This window comes from Myotis myotis, unplaced genomic scaffold, assembly GCF_014108235.1.
Source record: "Myotis myotis isolate mMyoMyo1 unplaced genomic scaffold, mMyoMyo1.p scaffold_m19_p_2, whole genome shotgun sequence".
NCBI lineage: Eukaryota > Metazoa > Chordata > Mammalia > Chiroptera > Vespertilionidae > Myotis > Myotis myotis.
The window spans coordinates 16,850,405-16,873,094 of record NW_023416324.1 but is presented as its reverse complement, the minus strand read 5'-3'; the positions used below and the strand labels follow the sequence as shown (position 1 = coordinate 16,873,094).

General features: G+C 43.5%; 1 protein-coding gene across 7 annotated transcripts; it reads left to right on the top strand.

Annotated features, from left to right (window-relative positions):
- Positions 1-259: 259 nt before the first annotated feature.
- Positions 260-22,397, top strand: TAF12 (TATA-box binding protein associated factor 12). Of its 7 annotated transcripts, XM_036351138.1 has the most exons (7): positions 268-372; positions 9,736-9,820; positions 10,535-10,786; positions 11,802-11,879; positions 19,015-19,129; positions 20,205-20,293; positions 21,919-22,397. In XM_036351138.1, exons 2-7 carry the CDS (start codon positions 9,749-9,751, stop codon positions 21,952-21,954), a joined length of 642 nt encoding a protein of 213 aa, XP_036207031.1. In that variant the 5' UTR covers positions 268-372; positions 9,736-9,748; the 3' UTR covers positions 21,955-22,397. The 7 variants fall into 7 exon arrangements, with proteins under 7 accessions (XP_036207034.1, XP_036207033.1, XP_036207031.1 ...); XM_036351141.1 differs by lacking the exon at positions 9,736-9,820 and having other exon boundaries at positions 260-372; XM_036351140.1 differs by lacking the exons at positions 20,205-20,293; positions 21,919-22,397 and adding an exon at positions 20,068-20,198 and having other exon boundaries at positions 266-372.
- The last annotated feature ends 293 nt before the right edge of the window (positions 22,398-22,690 follow it).

The window sequence follows — 22,690 nt, the reverse complement described above, 5'->3', positions numbered from 1 at the left end:
ATGGCGACCTCTCACCCATAAGAGGGAGCGATATATACGACAGGCGGAGTCGGCTAGAAACAACTAGGGCAGGGTCCCTAACGCTTCCGGAAGGCGCTGAGCCTGCCCAGGCTGCCAGCCACCACCACCGGGAAGAAGCCGAGGCGGCGGGACTCATCCACGGCCCCGCACCGCGACCACGTGTCCCAGGCCTGTCTGCGCCTGCGCAGCTCAGGCGCGCGCCCGCCGGCCGGAAGAGCCGCGCGTTTCCGGGTTGGAGGCGGGGAGCGGTGCCGGAAGTACTGGGGAGGGCCGAGCAGTCGGACCGGCTGCCGAGACGATCGCTTCACTGGGGCAGTCTCCGCATATCATGGGGAGATAGACCTGCTGCCTGTGAGTCTTGGGCCCTGGCAGTGGAGGAAGAAGAGCGGGAGGAGGGAGTCAGCACCCGGACCCACAGTGGGTCAGTGTCTGAAGAGGCAGATTGTGGCGGAGACGGGACTGTGAGGAATCAGGCTCTTGGGACGGGACTGAAGGGATCGGGGACCGGAGAAGAGGCGGCTGTAGGGACCCGGGCTCCAGGCGGGACTTAGGGAACCGGGGGCAGATGCGAGTTCTCCGGCACCTGAGGGAAAGCGGTCTCAGAGGGACAGGATTGTGAGGACCCGCGCTCCTCAGAGGAGAGGGGTCGGAGCGGAGCCGGGCGTGCGGACCCGGGCTCCTGAGGTAAAAGCGGAGCTGGGAGGACTTGGACTCCTGCGAGGCAGAAGCGGGACAGGGAAGACCCATGCGCCCGAGGACTCAGCAGCAGAGCAGCGAAGACTTAGGTCGTTGAGGGGCGGAAAAAGTAAGAGAACATTTGGGTTTGGGAGGAACAGGAGCGGTCAGGGAAGACGGGCTTCCCCGGATGCAGGATCGGGGCTTGGAGGCTCCGAAGTAGCGGAGGGAACGCAACTGTGAGGACCCGAACTTGTGAAAGCGGAGAGGCTCGGGGGCCCTGGCCATAGGAACAGCCTCTCCGGGGAAAGGGGAGAGTTTGGAGGAGATGTAGGCATCCATTCCCCGCCCCTCAGGTTCTCTGAACCCAGAGCGGTGAAGGATGTGTTGGTGGGAAGACGACGCCTTCGCTCTGCCTCCTTGGCTTTTGCCAGGCTTTTCTCGTATCAGATACTTAATCTAGGAAGCCCGCATGCAAGCATCTTCGTTCTCTGCATCATTCTTGCGAAAGTCCGATGTGAAGTTGAAGCAGTTTGAACTCGGTGCTATACTTGACAAGTGCTTTAAATTCCATTCCACTCAACCGAGACCTCAGAGATGGAAGGAAGGGCCGAAAAGGTCATCTTTAAAAAAAAAAAAAAAATTCCCATTTGACATGTAAAGAGGGCTGAGGATCACAGCGGAGCAGTTTTGAGTAGGTCACGATGTTGGAGCAGCACCCCACTGTGCATAGCAGAGAGGAGATGCTTGGCTAATATCCCTAGAAAACATGCTTCTGGAATCCGCCCTGACTTCAGACCCTCAGGGGGAATTTTCCCGGATTCTTACTACTTTATTTGTAGTCTTGTTACTGTGTTGACATTGATACAGTGAATGTCACTACCAGTGCAGACACCTTTAAATGAAGCTCATCCCTCCCCCCAAAATATGTAGAAAGCCATTTAGGAAGTTGCAGATCCACAAGCGGCACCCTGTATTTTTAGCATAAGCACTCGCCGGAGATGGCTGCTTTTAGGGAAGGTTGGCGGGGAGACTTGGACCAGTCTCTCGTCTCTTCTTCAACAGTGTCTTGGACTGAAACCTGCTCAGGCTAACCAGGCACCATCATAAAAGCACCTTCAAGGATTATGCCATTTAATTACCACTTACAGCCCCACACGTAAGATACTGTTTGTCCCATTGTACCGAGAAGGAAATTGGTTCAGAGAGGTTAAGTACCTTGCCTGAAATCACGAGGACTCAGTGGTCCAGCCCCAGTCAAACCCAGTTATGTGTTTGACTAAAAATTTTTTCTACTTTTCTAAGTGGATTCCTCTTCATGTCTGAGTTTGCCCATCAGCAAAATAGAAGGAATAGTTGTACAAAGCATTTCATCGAACGAAAGCACCCTTCCTCCTTAAGACTCAGCATCCAGTACTATAACTTATTAGGGTACTTATGTAGTGTGGTATTTAAGATTGAAATCCCTGTGTTTTAATTTGTATTATTTTTATCTTTTTTTCCTTTTTAAATTTGTGGGCTTTTAAAGAAGCATAGATATTCAAGGTAGAAAAACAGGACCCGAATAGAACTTTTTGGCAGGCCAACAAAGGCCAATTTGAAACAAGGGCTTAAACCGGGTTAACTTTACAATTGTAACATGAGCTAGATGATTGGGGAAATTGGGCTAACTTAGTTGAAACTATTTTTTTCCCAATGAGTTAGCCTGTGCTATTTGCAAGCGCCTATACTGTATGTCAGTGATCAAAACTTATACCAGATTATAAGATTAATAATAATAAAAGGCTAATAATATGCAAAGGGACTGAACAGCAGAACGACCAGTCACTATGATATGCACTGGCCACCAGGGTGCAGACGCTCAACGCAGGAGCTGCCCCCTGGTGGTCAGTGCACTTCCACAGGGGGAGCGCTGCTCAGCCAGAAGCCAGGCTCACTGCTGGCTGAGTGCAGTGGCGGTGGGGGCAGCGCTAAGAATGTCCGACTGACAGCTTAGGCTCGCTCCCTGAGGGCTCCCGGACTACCAGAGGGTACAGGCCAAGCTGAGGGACCCCCCACCCTCCTGCATGAATTTCGTGCACGGGGCCTCTAGTAAGATTAATAAGCATGCCCATGCCACCATTTCAAGGTACTTAATGGTTTAATGATAATTTATTACTGAATTAATATCCTCATCTGCATTTAAAAAATGTACTTATTTCACTCACTGGTGGCTCTAGTATTGATTGAGTTATTATAATAGGATTTCAAAGTACCTGATCAGAAAATCATTGTGTTAGTGCAGATATGAACATGGAACATATTACTTTTGACCAGAGGTCTTTGTGGAAAGCCCCAAAATACTTTGGAGGCGACATATCAACAGTACTTACAGTCTGTACAGTGAAACAGATGTGTTGGAGGCAGAAGACAAACTTTGAACTCCGTACATATGAGCTTAATTTAAAATCTTACACACTAATTGTTAGAGCTAGAATGGACTTTAGAATTTGCCTGTAGAAACTCTGGTCACAGGGAGCTCAACTCAGTGGCAGAAGTAGTATGGTAGCACCTCCTATAAGTCTTGTAACCATTTGCCACTACTGATTTATTTCAATCCACTTCCTTTTTCTAATGTCTATAGTCATAAAATAGTTATAAGATGCCTTTTAGTTTTAATACTCTGATCTTTATAACTAACATTTAGAAGCTGAGAGCATATATTAGCAAACATGTTTAAAACATGTTCTTTGTACCACACACTTTAACTGCTTTAGATACATAAATTTAGTGAATTCTCACAACAATCCCATAAGGTATACTTTATGATTAATTCCACTCTAGAGATGAGGAAATTGAAGCAGAAAGAGATTAGGTAAATTGCTCAAGGATGTAAGGTTAGTATGTGTCAGAATTGGTACTTGAACCCAGACACAGTCATCAGAGTCCATGCCCTTGACCACTGTACTGTACTGCCTTTGTATTAAGTCAAAACCACCTAAATAGGATCAAACTAGTCCAAAAACTGGTGAGGGAAAACCTATATTTCTCTTGCTCTCCCGTCTCACAGACTGCAATTAATTGATTCCTTTTGGTTCATTTAGGCTGGGAAATCTGAGCTCTTTTGGTTACATCTAGAAGCCAGTGAGGAAATAAACAACCAAGTAGAAAACCCAGTCATTAAGTCAAGTCATGCACCACAGTGATAGGGCTTTTATGCAATCCAGCTGATAGTCCCCTTGTCTCCGTATTTTGTTTAAATAATAACTTTCTAAACAGTTCAAAGGTAAAAGGGTGTTAAACCCAATTTGGCCTTCTATTCTCCTATTTTCTTCATTTTAAAAAAAATTCTATTAATGGAACAGATGCAGAGAGAAGGCTAGGTCTTTTCCCCCCCCCCCCCCATGAGAAGGCCAGGTCTTGTGACTACTGCAAAGTCAACACTGGTTTCCTACCTTCTGAAAAATCAGATCCTTTTATTAGAATAATAGCATTGCAATTGGATTTCTGTTTAAGGAAAAAAGTTGCTAAAAGCAAAAATAGGGCTTTCGATCCTCAGTCGATTAACAACAGTTTAAATGTGATGGGTTACTCGCAGCCATAGAATCTTGTTTTGATAAAATTATTAACTGCTTTTCAAAGTAGATTACTGGGGCATGGACTTTCTGGACTTTGTGAATCCCATAGCATGTGATTTCCACATAATAGGTGCTAGTATGGGTTTACTATAATAATGGTTCTCTCAAACTTTCCCAGAGTTAATGCCTGTTTTTACACAGCAGTACATCCCTATCTCTTGGCATTTTAAGGACGTGAGAGTTACAAATTTGAGTAGCCCAGAGGCAACCATGGTACATTACATAATGGAATTCAGATTATTATTGGTCACTTCATTCCATTATACTTGGTCAACCTCATCCACATTGGACTTGATGAAAATTGTCAGTAAACAGATCATTTGGGGAGCCATTGATCATTCTGATCAGGTTGTGATACTTTGTTTTTTAAATTTATGTACCACAAAATTCTCCCTTTGGTACCATAGCACTCTGGTTACTTCTCAATTCCACCACCCCCAAAATTTCCCTCATGCTGCTCCTTTGTAGATAAACCTCCCACCCAAACCCCTGGCAACAACTGATCTGCTCTCCATCCATATAGCTTTGTCTTTTCCAGAGTGTCAGTATTACCTGTTTCTTCAGAGGAAATAAACCAAATAATAGTTTTTTTTGAATCTTTCTCATAGGTAACATATATGCACATAGTGCAGAATTTAGGGTATACCATGAAAAGTAAGTCTTCTCCCACTTTGGTCCCATAGGCCACCCAGATATTACCATTCCTCCACCTCCCCAAGCAACCACTTTTATCCGTTCTTATGTATCTTTCCAGGAATAATTTATGAATTTACAATTGTGTGTCTGTATGTTTTAGTAAATGATAGCAAATTATTCTCACTATTCTATACCTTGCATTCTCATTGAACAATGTTTATTGGAGATAATTTCATGAGTGTCCTCTCATTTATTTTTTAAGTTCTTATTATAGTTTTTTGTTTTTTAATTGATTTCAGAGAGGAAGGGAGAGGGAGAGAGAGATTGAAACATCAATGATGAGAGAGAATCATTGATCGGTTGCCTCTTGCATATCCCCTACTGGGGATTGAGCGTGCAACCTGGGCATGTGCCCCTGACCAGAATCGAACCTGAGACCCTTTAGTCCGCAGGCTGATGCTCCATTCACTGAGCCAAACCGGCTTGGGCTCATTTTTTAAATATATTTTTATTGATTTCAGAGAAGGGAGAGGGAAAGAGAGATAGAAACTTCAATGATGACAGAGAATCATTGATCGCCTTCCTCCTGCATGCCTCCCACTAGGGACCGAGCCTGCAACCCAGGCACCTGCCCGACTGGGATTTGAACCATGACCTCCTGGTTCATAGTTCTACGCTCAACCACTGAGCCAGGCCAGCTGGGCTAGACATTTAGATTTTTATGTAATTGAACATATCAGTAATTTATTTTATGGCTCCTGAGTTTTTGGCTATCTTAAAACTCTGAGGTATCTGGTAGATACTCTCGAGAATATTTTTTTCTAATTTTTAAAAAGTGAGGTAATTTTAGATTTATATGCAGTTGCAAGAAATAATTCAGAGAGATCCCTTGTACACTTTGCCCAGTTTTCCCCAATGGTAACATTTTGCAAAACTGTTACGTAATATGACAACCGGATATTGACATTGATACAACCTACCAATTTTACTCAGATTTCCCCAGTTTCAGTTATACACTTTTGTTTGTGTGTATATGTGCATTATCTCATACAATTTAATCATTCGTCATTTATTCATCACTACAGTCAAGATACTGAGCAATTCCATTACAACAAGGGTCTCTGATATTGCCCTTTTATAACCATTCCCACTTCCCTCTCATCCTGCCTCTGACAACCTCACTAATCTGTCCTCTTTCTAAAATTTTGTCATTTCAAAAATGTTCTATATAAATGGAAACAAACAATTTGTAGTCTTTTTTGATTGGTTTTTGCTCTGCGTAATTCTCTGGAGGTTTATCCAAGCTGTGTACATAAATAGTAGTTTAGTTCTTTTTTTTTTTAAATATATTTTTATTGATTTCAGAGAGGAAGGGAGAGGGAAATAGAGTTAGAAGCATCAATGAGGATAGAGAATCATTGATCAGCTGCCTCCTGCACGCCCCCTTTTGGAGATCAAGCCCACAGCAACCCAGGCATGTGTCCTGACTGGGAATCTAGCCATGACCTCCTGGTTCATAGGAAGACATTCAACCACTGAGCCACCCCAGCCTGGCTAATTTGATTCTTTTTATTGCTAAGTAATATTCTATGGCATGATGTACCACAGTTGGTTTAACCATTTGCCTGTTGAGAGACATGTGAGCTGATTTCAGTTTTTGGCTATTACAAATAAAGCTACTAGGAACATTCATATACAAGTTTTTGTGTGAACATAAGTTTTCACTTCTCTAGGACAAGTGCCTAGGATTGCAGTTGCTTAGTCATATGGTAGTTGCATGTTTAGTTTTTTAAAAATAAACTTTTTAAAAAAATATATATTTCTTTATTGATTTCAGGGAGAAGGGGAGAGATAAAGAAACATCAATGATGAGAATCATTGATTGGCTGCCTCCAGCAGGTCCCCTATGGGGGATTGAACCTGCAACCCAGGCATGTGCCCTTGGCCAGAATCAAACCTGGGACTCTTCAGTCCACAGGCCAACGCTCTATCCATTGAGCCAAACCAGCTAGGGCTAAAAATAAACTTTATTAAGGTATAATTTGCATATTATAAAATGTAGGCATTGTAAATTTATGGTTCTATGAATTTCGATAAATGTATGCAGCTATGTAAGTGTCACCCCACTCAAGATATAGAACTTTTATATCACCTTAGAAACTTCCCTCATGCCCCTCTTCAGTCAGTCCCTGCCCTGTCTATCAGTAGAGATTAGTTTTATCAGTAACTAGAGGCCCAATGCATGAAATTCATGCAAGAAAAAGCCTTCCTTCCCCGGCTGCTGGCACTGGCTTCCCTCAGGCACCTGGGACCCGGGCTTCCCTCGAAGGCCCAGCTTCATCTGGAAGGTTATCCGGAAGGCTGCCTGGTCTAATTAGCATATTACATTTTTATTATTATACATAGAATTTCATACAAATGGAATCATGCAGTATTTTTTCTTTTCTTTTTTAAATATATTTTATTGTTTTTTTACAGAGAGAAAGGGAGAGGGATAGAGAGTTAGAAACATCGATGAGGGAGAAACATCGATCAGCTACCTCCTGCACACTCCCCACTGGGTATGTGTCCGCAACCAAGGTACATGCCCTTGACCGGAATCGAACCTGGGACCCTTGAGTCCACAGGCCGATGCTCTATCCACTGAGCCAAACCGGTTAGGGCAGTATTTTTTCTTTTGAGACTGGCATTTTTCCCCACTTAAATATGTTAAGATGCATCACTGTTGTTTTGTGACTTAGTAATTTTTTTTAAATAAACTATGTCTTAGAAAAGTTTTAGAAAAATTGCAAAAATAGTACCTTATACCTACATCATTAGCATCTTACATTAGCATGGTACATTTGTTGTAATTAAGTAAAGTCTATAATTTATTCAAATTTCATTTTACCTCTAATGTCCTGTCTCTATCCCAGGATTCCACCCAGGATACCACATTACATTTAGTCTTCAGGTATATTTAGGCTACTCCAAGAGTACCTTCTTAGATTTTTAAGAAACTGCAAAGTAGTTTTGGTTTTTGGTTTTTATTTTAGAGAGAGAGGAAGGGAGAGTGTGAGAGAAACATTGATCAGTTGCCTTCTATTTGTGCCCCAACCAGGGATTGAACCTGCAACTTCATTTTAGTTTTAACTTGCCTTTCCTTAATGACCAATGATGTTGAACATCTTTTCATGTACTTATTTGTCATCTATATATCCTCTTTGGTGAAATGTCTGGTTATGTCTTTTGTCCATTTTCTAATCAAATTACCTTTTTGTTACACTGTTGAGTTTTGAGAGTTCTTTATACATTCTATTTGGAAATGAATTATTTGTTTGTAATTATTTTCTCCCAGTCTGTAGCAGAAAGAACCAAACCCTATACATACAATGGTATTTTTTTTAATATATTTTATTGATTTTTTACAGAGAAGAGGGGAGAGGGACAGAGAGTTAGAAACATCAATGAGAGAAATCGATCAGTTGCCTCCTGCACACCCCCCACTGGGGATGTGCCCACAATCAAGGTACATGCCCTTGACCGGAATCGAACCCGGGACCCTTGAGTCCACAGGCCGACGCTCTATCCGCTGAGCCAAACCGGTTCGGCACAATGGTATTTTCTATACATACTTTCCTATGCTAAATTATAATTTATAAATTAGGCACAATAAAACATTAAAAACAATAACTAATAAATAGGACAATTATAATAAAAGTTAAGTGAATGTGGTCACTCTCTCAAAATATCTTATTGTACTGTACTTATTTTCTTCTTGTGATGGTGTGAGATGAGGTGGGTGATGATACAATGCATATGTGATGAGATGAAGTGAGGTGAATGACATGAAGTGAGATGAATGACGTAAGCACTGAAATAGCATTAGGCTACTACAGGATAACTTGAACATAAGCACTGTGATACTATAATAGTTGATCTTATAACCCAGATGACTACCAAGTGAGTAAGTGCAGGTAGCATACACAGTGTGGATATGCTGGACAAGGTGATAATTCACAACCTAGGCACAATTGAGTGGGGCTGCACAAGACTTCATCACACTATGCAGAAGGGCAGGTAATTTAAAAGTACGAATTGCTTATTTCTGGAACTTTCCACTTAATATTTTCAGACTGTGGTTGACAGGAACTAGAAAGTGAAACCTTGGATAAGGGGGCGGTGGGGGAACTACTGTATTACTATGTTAACAATCTTTTCCTGCATGATTCTTCCAGTGGTAGCATTTATGGGCAAGGGAGAAGTCATGGACTGTCAGTGATACTGATGCTCTGCTGCCCCCCTCAGCCGGCTCTTGGCCAACAAGTTTCTCTTGATCATTTAACCAGTGCAGTTAGTTGCTTTTATTAAGGGTAAGCCAGGGGAAGGTGTCATATCAAAAAAGTGTGTTGGGGAAGAACTCAGCAATAGGGGCAATGGTAGAACAGATGAAAATATTCATTCAGGTTTCTAAGCATTACCAAGTTCTGAAACCATTGCCATGATTTCTGCAGGTTAAAATTCCACAATTTTGGCTAATTATGGTATTTCATATCCTGCTAGTTTATTCCTAACAATAGAGCATTCATTTTATAGGAAGAGAGTCTATGTTATTATAATCATTAATTAATTTAAAAAGTTGTATATGAAAGAGATGGAGATGTTTTTCTTGGTGCCTAGAAGGGATAAGGAGATGTTTCTCTGCATACAGTTTGCCTGGCTCCTAATTGATGAAGATGTGCCAGGCCGTGGGACTGAAATGGCTCTGTGGCAAGGGTGGTGCTTGATGTTAGTTGTTCATTTACAGGTAGCTTTTGAAAATGGCTGCCTCTCATTTCACCGGGCTCACAGCTGTTGCTGATGTAATTAAAGATCTAGACACTCAGATAGCTGTAAGTAAGTTCTTTGAAGCCACTGTGAAAGGAACATGGTGAATGTGCTTCTGATCTTGGTGACACAACAGCTGATGTCACAGATTCAACCGCCTGGCTCTAAAATTTAGGCGTCCCAGCTGCTCCAGGCTAGGGACTCTGCATGTACTTAAAGATTGCTAACACTCAGAGAAAGTTTGCTCTTGATGACAAAAAAGATTTTCACAATTGCTAAAAATTGTGTTTACTAGGTATAGCTCTGACATAGAGTTAAGCATGTTTTGAAATGCCAAAATGAACTAATCTGTTTTCTGAAGTTTTGTGATTGGGTTTTAAGTATGTGACTGTGCCATGATTTATTTGAAGTTAACATTATTTGATGCTCAAAAATAATGCATGTAGTACTTAACCATGTATTCTATTTTTACAAAGTCTTCAAAAATGTCTTGCTCATTCTAGTTTATTTTTGCACATAAGATTCCTTGTTTCATATACTTTCTTATTTCAATTTTGTGGACTATTTAGCTTTTGGAGAAGAGATGGTTTCTAAATATCAGGTGAGAGCAATGAATATTCTTCATTCCCTCCATTTTTAATGTGAAGGTATCAAATAGTCACTATTCCTGATATACTGAAGACCTTTCAAAGTCTGGTAGACCTCATATAATTTTACTTTCAAAACTCATCCTCTATTACAGGTCCTCTGGAGCTAATCTTTGTGTTTGCCTTCCACAGTTGATTGGTCTTGGTCCTCATACCTCCAGGAAGAAACAGGATCTCGATAAGCTCTATGAGCTGAAGTCCAAAGCTCGGCAGATTATGAACCAGTTTGGCCCCTCAGCCCTCATCAACCTGTCCAATTTCTCATCCATAAAACCAGAACCAGCCAGCACCCCTCCACAAGGCTCCATGGCCAATAGCACTACAGTAGTAAAGATACCAGGCACGCCTGGGTCTGGAGGGCGTCTCAGCCCTGAAAACAATCAGGTATCCTCTTACTTTTTGCTCTCTGTAGTCTTTTCTTTTTGAACCAGTAATACTTTGAGAGATGTCCATCTCAGATGCTGCCTCTTCCTCTCACTGAAAAAGGTCTTTTCCCTCCTTGGACTCCTGAAGTTCTATATTGACCCAGCCGGTGTGGCTAAGTGGTTGAGCATTGACCTATGAACCAGGAGGTCGTGGTTCAGTTCCTGGTCAGGGCACATGCCTGCGTTATGGGCTCGATCCCCAGTGTGGGGTGCGCAGGAAGCAGCCGATCAACGATTCTCTCTCATCATTGATGTTTCTCTCACTTTCTCTCTTCCTCTCTGAAATCAATAAAAATATATTTAAATAAAAATAAGTAAAATAAAATAAAGGAGGTACCGTGAACCAAGCAGGTAGGAAGAAGGGTGGAAGAGCATGTCCAAAGCAGCAGAGGCACTGTACAATTTGTGGTGGTCAGAAAATGGCAAATTATTTACTGTAGAGGGAAAGCGAGGTACAGTGAGAAAGAGAGATGAGACTGCAATAAATTGACAGATGTTGGCCTCTCTTCCAAACTGCTCTTTCTGCCTTTCCCTAGGCTACTTCTGTCTTTTTGTTGATGTTAATCCTCACCTGAGGATATTTCTCCATTAATCTTTTAGAGAGAGTGGAAGAGAGAGGAAAAGAGAGAGAAACATCGATGTGAGAGAAACACATCAATTGGTTGCCCCCGACAAGGGCCCAGGCTGGGGAGGAGCCTGCAACCAAGGTACGTACCCTTGACCAGATGGAACCTGGGACCCTTTGGTCTGCAGGCCAGCACTCTATCCACTGAGCCAAACTGGCTAGGGCGGAGGCTACTTCTGTCTTGAGAGTGTAATCTTACAGCAATGTCACCAGATAGGCCAGACTGTTAACTCTTTGGAAAGCAGAAAACTAAAACCAACAAATTTACAACCTTTCTGCATCAGAGCATGAGTCCTTTTGTTTGTTTCCTTGATACTTGGCTGAAAACTCTTCTCCTAATTAACTTTAGGTGTTGACCAAGAAGAAATTACAAGACTTAGTAAGAGAAGTGGATCCTAATGAACAATTGGATGAAGATGTAGAGGAGGTAAGAAGGGGCTGGGTACCACAGAGGGTATGTCCCTGAGAGCTAGTATATAATATAGTTTCTATGGTGAAGAGCACAGACTTTAGAAGCAAATCTGAATTTGCATCTTGGCTCTGCCAGTTAACAGCTTTGTAGCTGTGGATAAATTACTTAAGCTTTCTAAGACTTAGCTTCCTCCTGTGTTTATCTACGTGGTTATTATGAGGGTCCCATGGAATAATTATACAAGACACTTTATACTTAACAGCTGCTGCTACTTTTGCCTGTCAAAAAGGACATAGTCTGCTTCTTAGGGGCAATCACAATAGTTTTAGTTGTTCCTAGATTATTCCCCGTATTTCTAAGTAATATACTTAAACATATACTCTTTGATTCATTAATTTTTTTAAGATTTAAAAAAATATTTTTAATTAATCTTTTAGAGAGAGAGGAAGGGAGAGGGAGAGAGAGAGCCTGCACACCCCCTACTAGTTATCAGGCCCACAGCCCGGGCATATGCTCTGACCAGGAATCAAACCAGGGACCCCTCAGTTCATGGGATGATGCTCAACAAACTGAGCCACTCTGACCAGGCTTAAAAGATTTTTCAATTGATTTTGAGAGAGAGAGAGAGAGAGAAAGAGAGAAAAAAACATCAATGTGAAAGTGAAACATTGATTGGCTGCCTCCTGCACGCCCTCCACCAAGAATCAAGCCTGCAACCCATGCATGTTCCCTGATTAGGACTCAAACTGGCAACCTTTCTTTCGTGGTCCATGGGATGATGCCCAATTAACTGAGCCACATCAGCCAGGGCTGATTCATTAATTTTATAATAGTCTACTAGAGGCCCGGTGCACAAAAATTTGTGCACTTGGGGGGGAGGAGGGGTCCCTCAGCCCGGCCTGTGCCCTCTCGCAGTCTGGGACCCTTCGTGAGATAACGACCTGCTGGCTTAGGCCTGCTCCCAGTTGGCAGAGGGCAGGCCCAATCCCTAGGTGCAGCCCCTGCTCAGGCTCAGAGCAGGGCCGATTGGGGAGTTGGGGCGCCTTCCCCTGTCATGCACAGAGCAGGGCAGATTGGGAGGTTGCGATGCCACCCTCAGTCATGCTCAGGGTAGGGCCGATTGGGGGGTTGGGGCACCGCCCCCTGTCACACTCAAGGCAGGGTCGATGGGGAGGTTGCGGCGCCACCCCCTGTCATGCACAGAGCAGGGCCCATCGGGGTTGGGGCTCTGTACCCTGTCACGCACAGAGCAGGGTCAATCAGGGGGTTGGGGAGCTCCCCCCTGTTATGCACAGAGCAGGGCCGATCAGGGGGTTGAGGAGCTCCCCCTGTCACTCACAGAGTAGGGCCGATAGGGAAGTTGGGGCACCGCCCCCTGTCACACTCAGGGCAGGGCGGACCAGGGGGTTGGGGCGCCGCCCTCTATCACCCACAGAGCAGGGCCGATCAGGGGGTTGGGGCGCCGCCACTCTCACACTCAGGGCAGGGCCAATGGGGAGGTTATGGCTCTACCCCGTCACACACAGAGCAGGACCCGTGGGGTGAAGGGGTTGGGGTGTCGCACCCTGTCACACACAGAGCAGGGCCGTTCAGGGGGTTGAGGCGCCGCACCCTGTCACACACAGAGCCGCAGGGCGATCAGGGGGTTTGGGCGCTGCCCGCTGTCACGCTGATCCCGGTGCTGGGAGGCATATTACCCTTTTACTATATAGGATAGAGGCCTGGTGCACATGTGGGGGCCAGCTGGTTTGCCCTGAAGGGTGTCCTGGATCAGGGTGGGGGTCCCCACTGGGGTGGCTGGCCAGCCTGGGTGAGGGGATGATGGCTGTTTGCAGCTGGTCACACACCCTTCAGGGTGGGGGTCCCCACTGGGGTGCCTGGCCAGTCTGGGTGAGGGGATGAGGGCTGATTTCAGGCCGACTGAAGCTCCCAACTGCTCCTTTTTTTCTTTTTTTTCTTTTTATTCTGGGCCAGCTTTAGCTCTGGCTCCAGCTCTGAGGCCTCTGCTGCTGAAAGAAGGTATCTGGTTTGTTTCAGTTCTATAATCGAAACTCTGTATCAACTCCAGCTCTGAGATCCCGGGCTCGCTGAAAGCAGGTTTCTGGGATTTTGTTTAGCTTCTATATTTGTTACAATGTTTCTTAAACTGCAAGCTCAGAGGCCGGCAAGGCTGGCGGGGAACGTTGGAGTCCTCCGTCACTGAAGCAAGCAAGCCTCATGTTAGTTTCAAGCTGCCTGGCTGCCGGCGGCCATCTTGGCTGGCAGTTAATTTGCATATCTCGCTGATTAGCCAATGGGAAAGGTAGCGGTTGTACGCCAATTACCGTGTTTCTCTTTTATTAGATAGGATTGACTTCCTGTTGTGGTAGATGATAATTTTACAGTCTTTTTCCTATTCTGAATTTTTTTTTTATATATATATTTTATTGATTTTTTACAGAGAGGAAGGGAGAGAGATAGAGAGTTAGAAACATCGATGAGAGAGAATCATCGATCAGCTGCCTCCCGCACATCTCCCACTGGGGATATGCCTGCAACCCAGGCACATGCCCCCAACCGGAATCGAACCCGGGACCTCTCAGTCTGCAGGCTGACGCTCTATCTACTGAGCCAAACCGGTTTCGGCATCTATTCTGAATTTTTATATGAATTTTAGTATATCTCTTTTTTTCATTTGTTGTGCTGTTTTTGGAGGCTTCTTTTACTCTAGAAACTTCTGTGCCTTAATGCTGGGATGATTTTGTGTATTTTTTTTTTTGATGTTTTTGTTTTGCCTTTGCTGAGTAATATGTAATGATAGAGAAAGAAAATGCGGGTTATAAAAACAGTATAACTCCATTGTTTGTTTTATTTAATTTTTTAAAAAATATATTTTATTGATTTTTCTACAGAGAGGAAGGGTGAGGGATAGAGAGTTAGAAACATCAATCAGCTGCCTCCTGCATACCCCCTACTGGGGATGTGTCCGCAACCAAGGTACATGCCCTTGACCAGACTCGAACCTAGGACCCTTGAGTCCATAGGCGAACGCTCTATCCACTGAGCCAAACTGGTTAGGGCTCCATTGTTTGTTTTAACCAGAGGGAAAATATTTGCCTTTTTTGTATATGTGTGGCTTTTTGGAACAGCACCTTTATTGAGATATAATTCCTGTACCATAAAATTCACCCATTTGAAATATATAGTTAAGTGGGTTTTACTATATTCAGAGTTGTGCAACTGTCAACACAATCAATTTTGGAACATTTTCATCATCCCTAAAAGAAACCCATACCCATTAGCAGTTATTTCCCATTTTTCCTCAGCCCCCACAGCCCTAGGCAACCAACTACCAATATATTTTCTATCTTTGTAGATTCGCCTATTCTGGATATTTCAAATATATGGAATCATAATATTTGTTCTTTTGTGACTGCCTTCTTTCACTTAGCATAATGAGTCTAAAGTTCGTCCATGTTGTAGAGGGCATTATTACTTCATTTCTTATTATGGCTGAATAAATATTCCATTATATGGATATTAGAGGCCCGGTGCACAGGTTCATACACCAGTGGGGTCCCTCCACCTGGCCTGTGAGGATCAGGGCAAAACCAGCTCTCCAACATTCCCCGAGGGGTCCTGGATTACAAGAGGGCAGTTCTCGGGTGACGCACCCCGGAATTGGGCTCCCTCCTCTTTGGTTCTGGGTGCGTCACCCGAGAACCATAGCTGCCAAGTCACCACAGCTTGCTAGCTCTTGCATTGAGCGTCTGCCCCCTGGTGGTCAGTGCTCATCATAGCTACTGGCTGGTCAGCCGGTCACTTAGGCTTTTATATATCTAATCTAATAATAGACAAACATGGTAATTGACCGTACCTTCGCTACGCCTCCCATGGGCTAAACAGTGTGATATGCAAATTAACTGCTAACAAATATGGCGGCTAATTTGCATACTGCAGGCAGGGCAGGACAGTGCGAGCTGTCATCTGAGCCCCCTGTGCCGCCTAAACCCCGCCCCCAGCCGGGACCCCCGTGTGCAGCCCTGGGTGGGCAGGACGCCTGTCTGCAGCCCTGGGTGGAGGGGCTTGGCAGCGCGAATGGGCCACCTAAGCCCCGCCCCCAGCCGGGACCCTCGTGTGCAGCCCTGAGTGGGTGGGACTCCTGTCTGCGGCCCTGGGCGGAGGGGCTTGGCAGCGCAATCGGCCCCAGGAAGCCCTATTCTTGCAGGAATCCTCCTGCAACGGGCTTCTAGTGTGTGTGTATATATATATCACCTTTTGTTTATCCATTCATCAATTGATGGACATTTGGGTTGTGTCCACTTTTGGGCTATTATGAATAAAGTTTGTCATGAACATTCATGTGCAACCTTTTTTGTTTTTTTCCTCCTTTTAAAAAGTTTCTGTACAAATTTTTGTGTGAACATGTTTTCAATTCTCTTGGGTATATAGAGGTAGAATTGCTGATTCATATGGTAATTCTGTTCCTTTAAGGACTATCTGACTGTTTTTCCAGAGTGCTTCACCCTTTTACATTCCCATCAACAGTGTATGAGCAGTTCATTTTCTTATATTAGTTTTTGATACTTTCTTCTCTATTTTTGTTTCTTTCTGGGATGATAATTGGTGGCATATTGGATCTTCTGCATTGATCCTCTTGGGTTTTTGGTCTTTTTACTCCTATTTTTCATTTCTTTGTAATTTTAAGTTCTGCTTGCTGGGGAGATTTTCCTTAGTTTATCTTCTAATACTTTTAACATTTTTAAATATAAAAATTTTAGTTTCCACAAGTTGCTTCTTCTTGTTCACTGATTTTTTTCTTTTTCTTTTCCTAAGCCATTCTGTTCTTATTTTTTGGTCGTAATACCTTCTCTTATCTTTCTCTCTGAGGATATTAATTAATTTTTTGACATTTCTTTTCCCTGCATTGTCTGTTTCCTCTGGGTTCCTTTCCCCCTCTTTGGTTTGTTTCCTGTATTTTCTTTTTTGTGTTAGAGACTTTTTTCAAATGTCTGCTAATCCTAGCTCTCCATTCTTAAATAATGAGCCATTAAAAAGCTGATTTGAATCAGAACTTACTAATAGTCTTTGTCCAGTTATGTGCTGGTAAATGTTTAACAACCAGATCTGTGGAGAAAATGACCCTGATTTTCAGCATTTTTGGATTTCTGGGGTGTGACATTCCCACTGTGCCCTGTTTTAAGTTATCAACATATTGTTGCTGAATGCAAAATTGGTAAAAATGCAAAAATTGACTTTCATGAGCTCTTCTCAGCTGGCTCTAGGGTACCATTGGCTCCACTTCAGAATAATTGGCCCACAAATCGACCTTTCATTGGGGGTTTCCTAAGTATCAGTATCTGTAAACTTTTTTTCTGAGTCGTTTAGTATCTCTAGAGAAAAATGCTCCAGACTTCTATCTGGAGGGTTTATCCCTAGCTTCTAGAAGCAAGACAAGAGAAAGGGGCTGTGTCTCTCTCCTTGCTCTGCTATGTCTGGTGTATTCTAATCCAGAGCCACATCCCTTCATTTTCCATGGGGAATAAAGCTACTGTGTTCTGAGTCAGGTAAGTATGGCTGCTTTTGGAGTGCAAGGGTCATTGACTGCTCTGTGTATTGACATTAACAATTCCCCAATTTGTAGTTCCATACCTCAGCCCAGTCTTCTATGATAAATGGTACTTCCAAATCCTGGATCTCTTAGGGATTGTGAAGGGAAAATCAGTTTAATTCTTCTTGGTGTCCTCTCTAGAGGCACTTGTGTTGTAACATCTGTATGCTAGTTCAGTTCTCCCTCTTCTTCTATTATCTCTATAGCAAAAATTTACTTTAAAAGTTTATTGGGCCGAACCGGTTTGGCTCAGTGGATAGAGCGTCGGCCTGCGGACTCAAGGGTCCCAGGTTCGATTCCAGTCAAGGGCATGTACCTTGGTTGTGGGCACATCCCCACTGGGGGGCGTGCAGGAGGCAGGTGATCGATCTCTCTCATTGATGTTTTTAACTCTCTATCCCTCTCCCTTCTCTGTAAAAAAATCAATAAAATATATTTTAAAAAAAAGTTTATTGGAATTTCTTTTCATTAGGTTTTCTCTCCCATTGAGGATTTATATGTCTTTTTTCTTTACTACTATTTTCATAGATTTAGGGAGGGAGAGGAGGTCATTTTGGCAGTTGACCTGCCATGTTTAATCATAAGTATTTCCTTTAGATGGTATCCATTTGGTTCCATAGGAAAGATGACAATGGATTAATGGTCCGGCAGAACAAGGAATGTCTACATCTGTGATAGTAATTTTATTTTAATTTTTGGTCAGCAAAGGAAGCCATGAGAAGGCATTGACTTAAAATTTCAATTTCTTCATGTAGATTTTTAGCTTCAGAATTCTGCTTTTGTTCATCACACAGTCCAGGATTAATATAATGAAGTAGAAAGAACCCAGGATTTGGACTCAGAACCTTGAGGTTGAATACTGGTACCACTGCTTAGTAGTTACATAGCCATGAGCAAGATAGTCTCCTTGAGTCTTAGCATCCCCTGCTGTAGAATCAGGGTAAAATTCATGCCCCATTTTTCTCACAGGATTATTATAAGGACTAGATAAGATAATGGAAATAAAAATGCTTTAAGAGCCCTGACTGGTTTGGCTCAGTGGATAGAGCGTCGGCCTGCGGACTGAAGGGTCCCGGGTTTGATTCCGGTCGAGGGCATGTACCTTGGTTGCAGGATGCAGCTGATTGATGTTTCTCTCTCATCCAATGTTTTTAGCTCTCTTTTCCTCTCCCTTCCTCTCTGTAAAAAAAATCAATAAAATATATTTTTTAAAAAAATGCTTTAAGAGACTGTGAGTGAGGGATAATAATAATTAACTTTTGTTTTCCCACCTAATTCAGAAGATAATATGGGGGTGAGGGATTGGGCTGGTTGATGCCTGCTGGGTAGAAAGTGCAGAAAGCTCATCCTCAGAAAGGTGTGAGTTGCACTCCACCTGGTTAATAAGTTAATGTGTTTCTGTTGCCATCCCCTCTCTTCCTCTCACCTTAGGCCAATGCTGATTATAGGCCCTCTGATAAGGGAGCCTGACTGAATATGTGGTTCAGGCAGATACAGTTGTCCCAGCAACAAGAGCTTAACCTGCCAATGACATGGTTACTCTCTCCCACTTTTCCCCAGATGCTGCTGCAGATTGCTGATGATTTTATCGAGAGTGTAGTGACAGCAGCCTGCCAGCTTGCTCGGCATCGCAAGTCCAGCACCCTGGAGGTGAAGGACGTCCAGCTGCACCTAGGTACATGGTCTCATTTCTCCCTGAGGTGTCCCCATGATTCCTCTGTCAGGACCATCATGAAAAGTGTAGTCGGAGGAACCTCTGTGCCAGGATCAGACTTTCAGGCTCTGATATTCATGTATTCCCAGGCATTGGGTTTGCCACTACCTACCTGCGTCACCTTATCTTTGTTACTTAATTTCTCTTAGAGTCCATTTCCTCATTTGTAAAGTGGAGATCTAATATCCTCCTTACACGGTAATTGTGAGAATTATGAATTAGGTTTGTAAAATGACAGGCACAGGATCTGACTCAAGGTAAGAGATTAGTAAATGTAGCTATTATATCTCCACCATTCAAAAAAAGGTGTTTCCCTTACAGTTTTTAGCTTATTTAGGCATTTTTCCAAGAAAATTATAATCATAAGGTGTATATAAATTTGTTTTCTGCTTTTCTACATAATAGACACTAAATTCGAGCTTGGGTTTTTCTGGGAGATGCTCATCTAACATTTTATTTTTTTACATTTATAGTACTGTAAATGTATTTTTTCTTCCTTAAGATTTTCTTTTCTTTAGCTTACTTAATTGTAAGAATACAGTACACAATACATGTAACACCCAAATTTTGTTTATTAACTGGTTATGTTATCGGTAAGGCTTTTGGTCAACAGTAGACTATTAGTAAACTTTTGGGGAAGTCAAAAGTTATACACAGCCCTGGCCGGTTTTCTCAGTGGACAGCCCTCAGACCAAAGGGCACGGTTTGATTCCTGGCCAAGGACGTACCTCAGTTGCAGATTTGATAGGAGTAAGACAACTGAAAAATGACTCCCTTTCTGCATGGAAACCTTAGGACTCAGCACCCTTGGCTTTGACCAATTTACTTTGCAAGAAAATCAAATGGTATCCATTACACCTTGAGGCACGACATGAGATTCCCCCATTTGTATTCCGTAGAATCCCTCTGCAGGGTTACTGTTACTCAGCTTAGCTGATTGCTGAGATTCGTCCCCCCGACCCTTGTCTGAGGGTCACACTGCACCCTGACCCTGCCTGCCAGTCCCCTTATCTCTGTGCTGGCCTCTTCCTTGCAGAGCGCCAGTGGAATATGTGGATCCCAGGATTTGGCTCTGAAGAAATCCGACCCTACAAAAAAGCTTGCACCACAGAGGCTCACAAACAGGTGAGGAGTCATCAGAGCCCCAGGGCAGCCACAGCTGATCCCTTGAGCTACCATTGCAGGTCACAGCTACCACCACTGCAGTTATCGCTCCCTCTCACAGCAGCAGAGCTCCATGGGAGATCAGTCAGATGTTTCCTTGATGATTGGCTGTTCCCACACTGGGGTGGAGGGGGAGTGTCTCTGGTTTGTCTCTCAGCTCTGATGGGCATTGCTTAACGTTGTTGAATGTAGGTTGTTTAATATGGATGGAACATCATGGATGGAACTTGAACCTGCCCATCTCCTTAATGGTGATGTGAACATACATATGGTCCTGTGACTGAGGACAGGTTAAGGAAAGCAGAAATACGTGTACTTGTGGTGAGAGGTAGCACCCAGACTGCTCTGCCAGGTATTTTGATCTCCATCCTAGCTTAACCTTTGTTCTCTGCCTCTCTTACCATGGAACTGAGGAGTCAGTTTAAGAACCTAACACCACTTGTGGAGCAAGTTGTCCCTGTCATTGGTCAGTCTCGTGGCAGTGGTGGCCTCCCTTGACAAGGCTGTCATTCCTGTCTTAATGCAGCTGGCTACTCGGAATTGAAAAGTGAGCTTGCCCTGGCCAGTTTGACTCAGTGGATAGAGCATCAGCCTGGGGACTGACGGGTCCTGGGTTCGATTTGGTCAAGGGCACATGCCAGGTTGTGGGCCTGATCCCCAGTAGGGGGCATGCAGGAGGCAGCCGATCAATGATTCTCATCATTGATGTTTCTATCTCCCTCTCTCTTCCTCTCTGAAATCAATAAAAATATATTTTTTTAAAAGGAAAGTGAGCTTAATCTAAGCTTGACAGGCATAACTGGGAGCCTCTGTCCCTTGCTTTTCCATAGAGTGGATCTCTGGATCAGGTATGTTTCTGGAGCTCACAGAGGAAGCCCTGCAAGGAAGCTGTTAATAGTCTGAATCGAAGGACCACAGTGTTCAGAAATGAGTCCCTCCAGATAACAGATGGTCCTTTGGTCTCTGTTCCCAAATTATCCACTTTTTAGCCATATATGTATATATTTATCAACAAATATAACGTTTGGACAATCTCTTGGTCAAAAAGAGTGAGCCAAGCAAGTCAGTAATTTGGCCATGGCTGGTAGTAGTAAAATTCGAAGTCCGTGATCTGACTGTTTCCCTGATGGGTTGTGGTAGAAGTTGTTGGTGTCACTTTCCTTCATTGCAGGTCAGCAAGTATGAAATGGCAGCGGGCTTGGAACAAAGGCCCTTCCTATTTTCTCCATCTTCAGAGGAGAGCTTGGGTGTGGGTGGGAGGCCTAGAAATCACCTGCTTTGATGGCTTTTCCCCTTAAGTCCCCAAAAGGCAGGAGCTGTCACCTTTTAGCCTTTTTGCCATCCTGCTAGCCTAGAGCAGTCTGTGTCTTTGGTGCATGGAATGGGTCGCTGGCCTGTCTGAACATCTCTGGGGCCCTGCACATGGTACGCAGGTTAGGTGGAGCTTGCTGATGAGCTACCCTGTGCCTGTGGTTCCCGCAGGCTCCAGGCTGTGCTGTAGGTCGTGCTGCCTGCTAGCCACGCACGGACATCCCAGAAAGTTCCTCACTCTAACCTGTGCTTTGCTTATTTCTCTCTCCTTTTAGAGAATGGCATTGATCCGGAAAACAACCAAGAAATAACACATGGAAAGATCAGGGAATGGACAACATTGTATTTGGAGATACTTGAGCTGAGACCTCAGCCATCTCATCTTTGGATTTTTTTTTTAATGCTTTACAGAGAAGCATATATTTTTTATTAACAGTGCAGCAATATCTATAATGACTGAGAGGATCTGCCAAAAGAATAAAGCCTCCTGCCCCCACTTTGGCCCCTTTTCCCTGCCGTCTCAAAGAGGAGCAATTTATCTTCCAGAGAAGATTTTATTTGTGGTTTATTATATAAGTGATTGAATATGGGACAAAGCAGTATGGTCTTGTTTGGTGAGACAGTATTAGCAGGATTGGTAGAGGTTTTTGTTTCCTTCTCCCTTCCTCTTCCCCTGTACTTTGTAATGTCAGTGTTTATATGAATATGACTTTCATTTGCTTTTCCAGAATAAAAAAGTTATAATTGAAAGACACAGGATGCATGGCTTACAGCCTTTGAAATCCAAGAGGGAGTTAGGAGCAGCAGCAAGGCTGATGCAGCTTCCCAGTCAGCAGGTGGCAGCAATGTTATTCATTTCTGTGGTTAAGAAAAAACCATGGGGTTTTCATTACTGTACTCGAAGGAAGGCTACACCATTAGCAGAAACTGAGTTCAGTTTCTCTGCCATAGAATTGGGTAGGGTGACTTCTCTCCTGAACCCCAAACTGAAGAGGCATCCTGGTTTTGGCAAAGCCTGCTCTTCTGGAATTCCTAGAGAAAGTTGTG

What these genes read in the sequence shown, in the direction of transcription:
- TAF12 (XM_036351138.1), top strand. Translation starts at nt 9,749, where the DNA reads ATGGCTGCCTCTCATTTCACCGGGCTCACAGCTGTTGCTGATGTAATT. An exon ending in TGGATGAAGATGTAGAGGAG is followed by an intron (nt 11,880 to 19,014) that starts GTAAGAAGGGGC and finishes ACTTTTCCCCAG; the next exon opens with ATGCTGCTGCAGATTGCTGA. An exon ending in CCACAGAGGCTCACAAACAG is followed by an intron (nt 20,294 to 21,918) that starts GTGAGGAGTCAT and finishes CTCTCCTTTTAG; the next exon opens with AGAATGGCATTGATCCGGAA.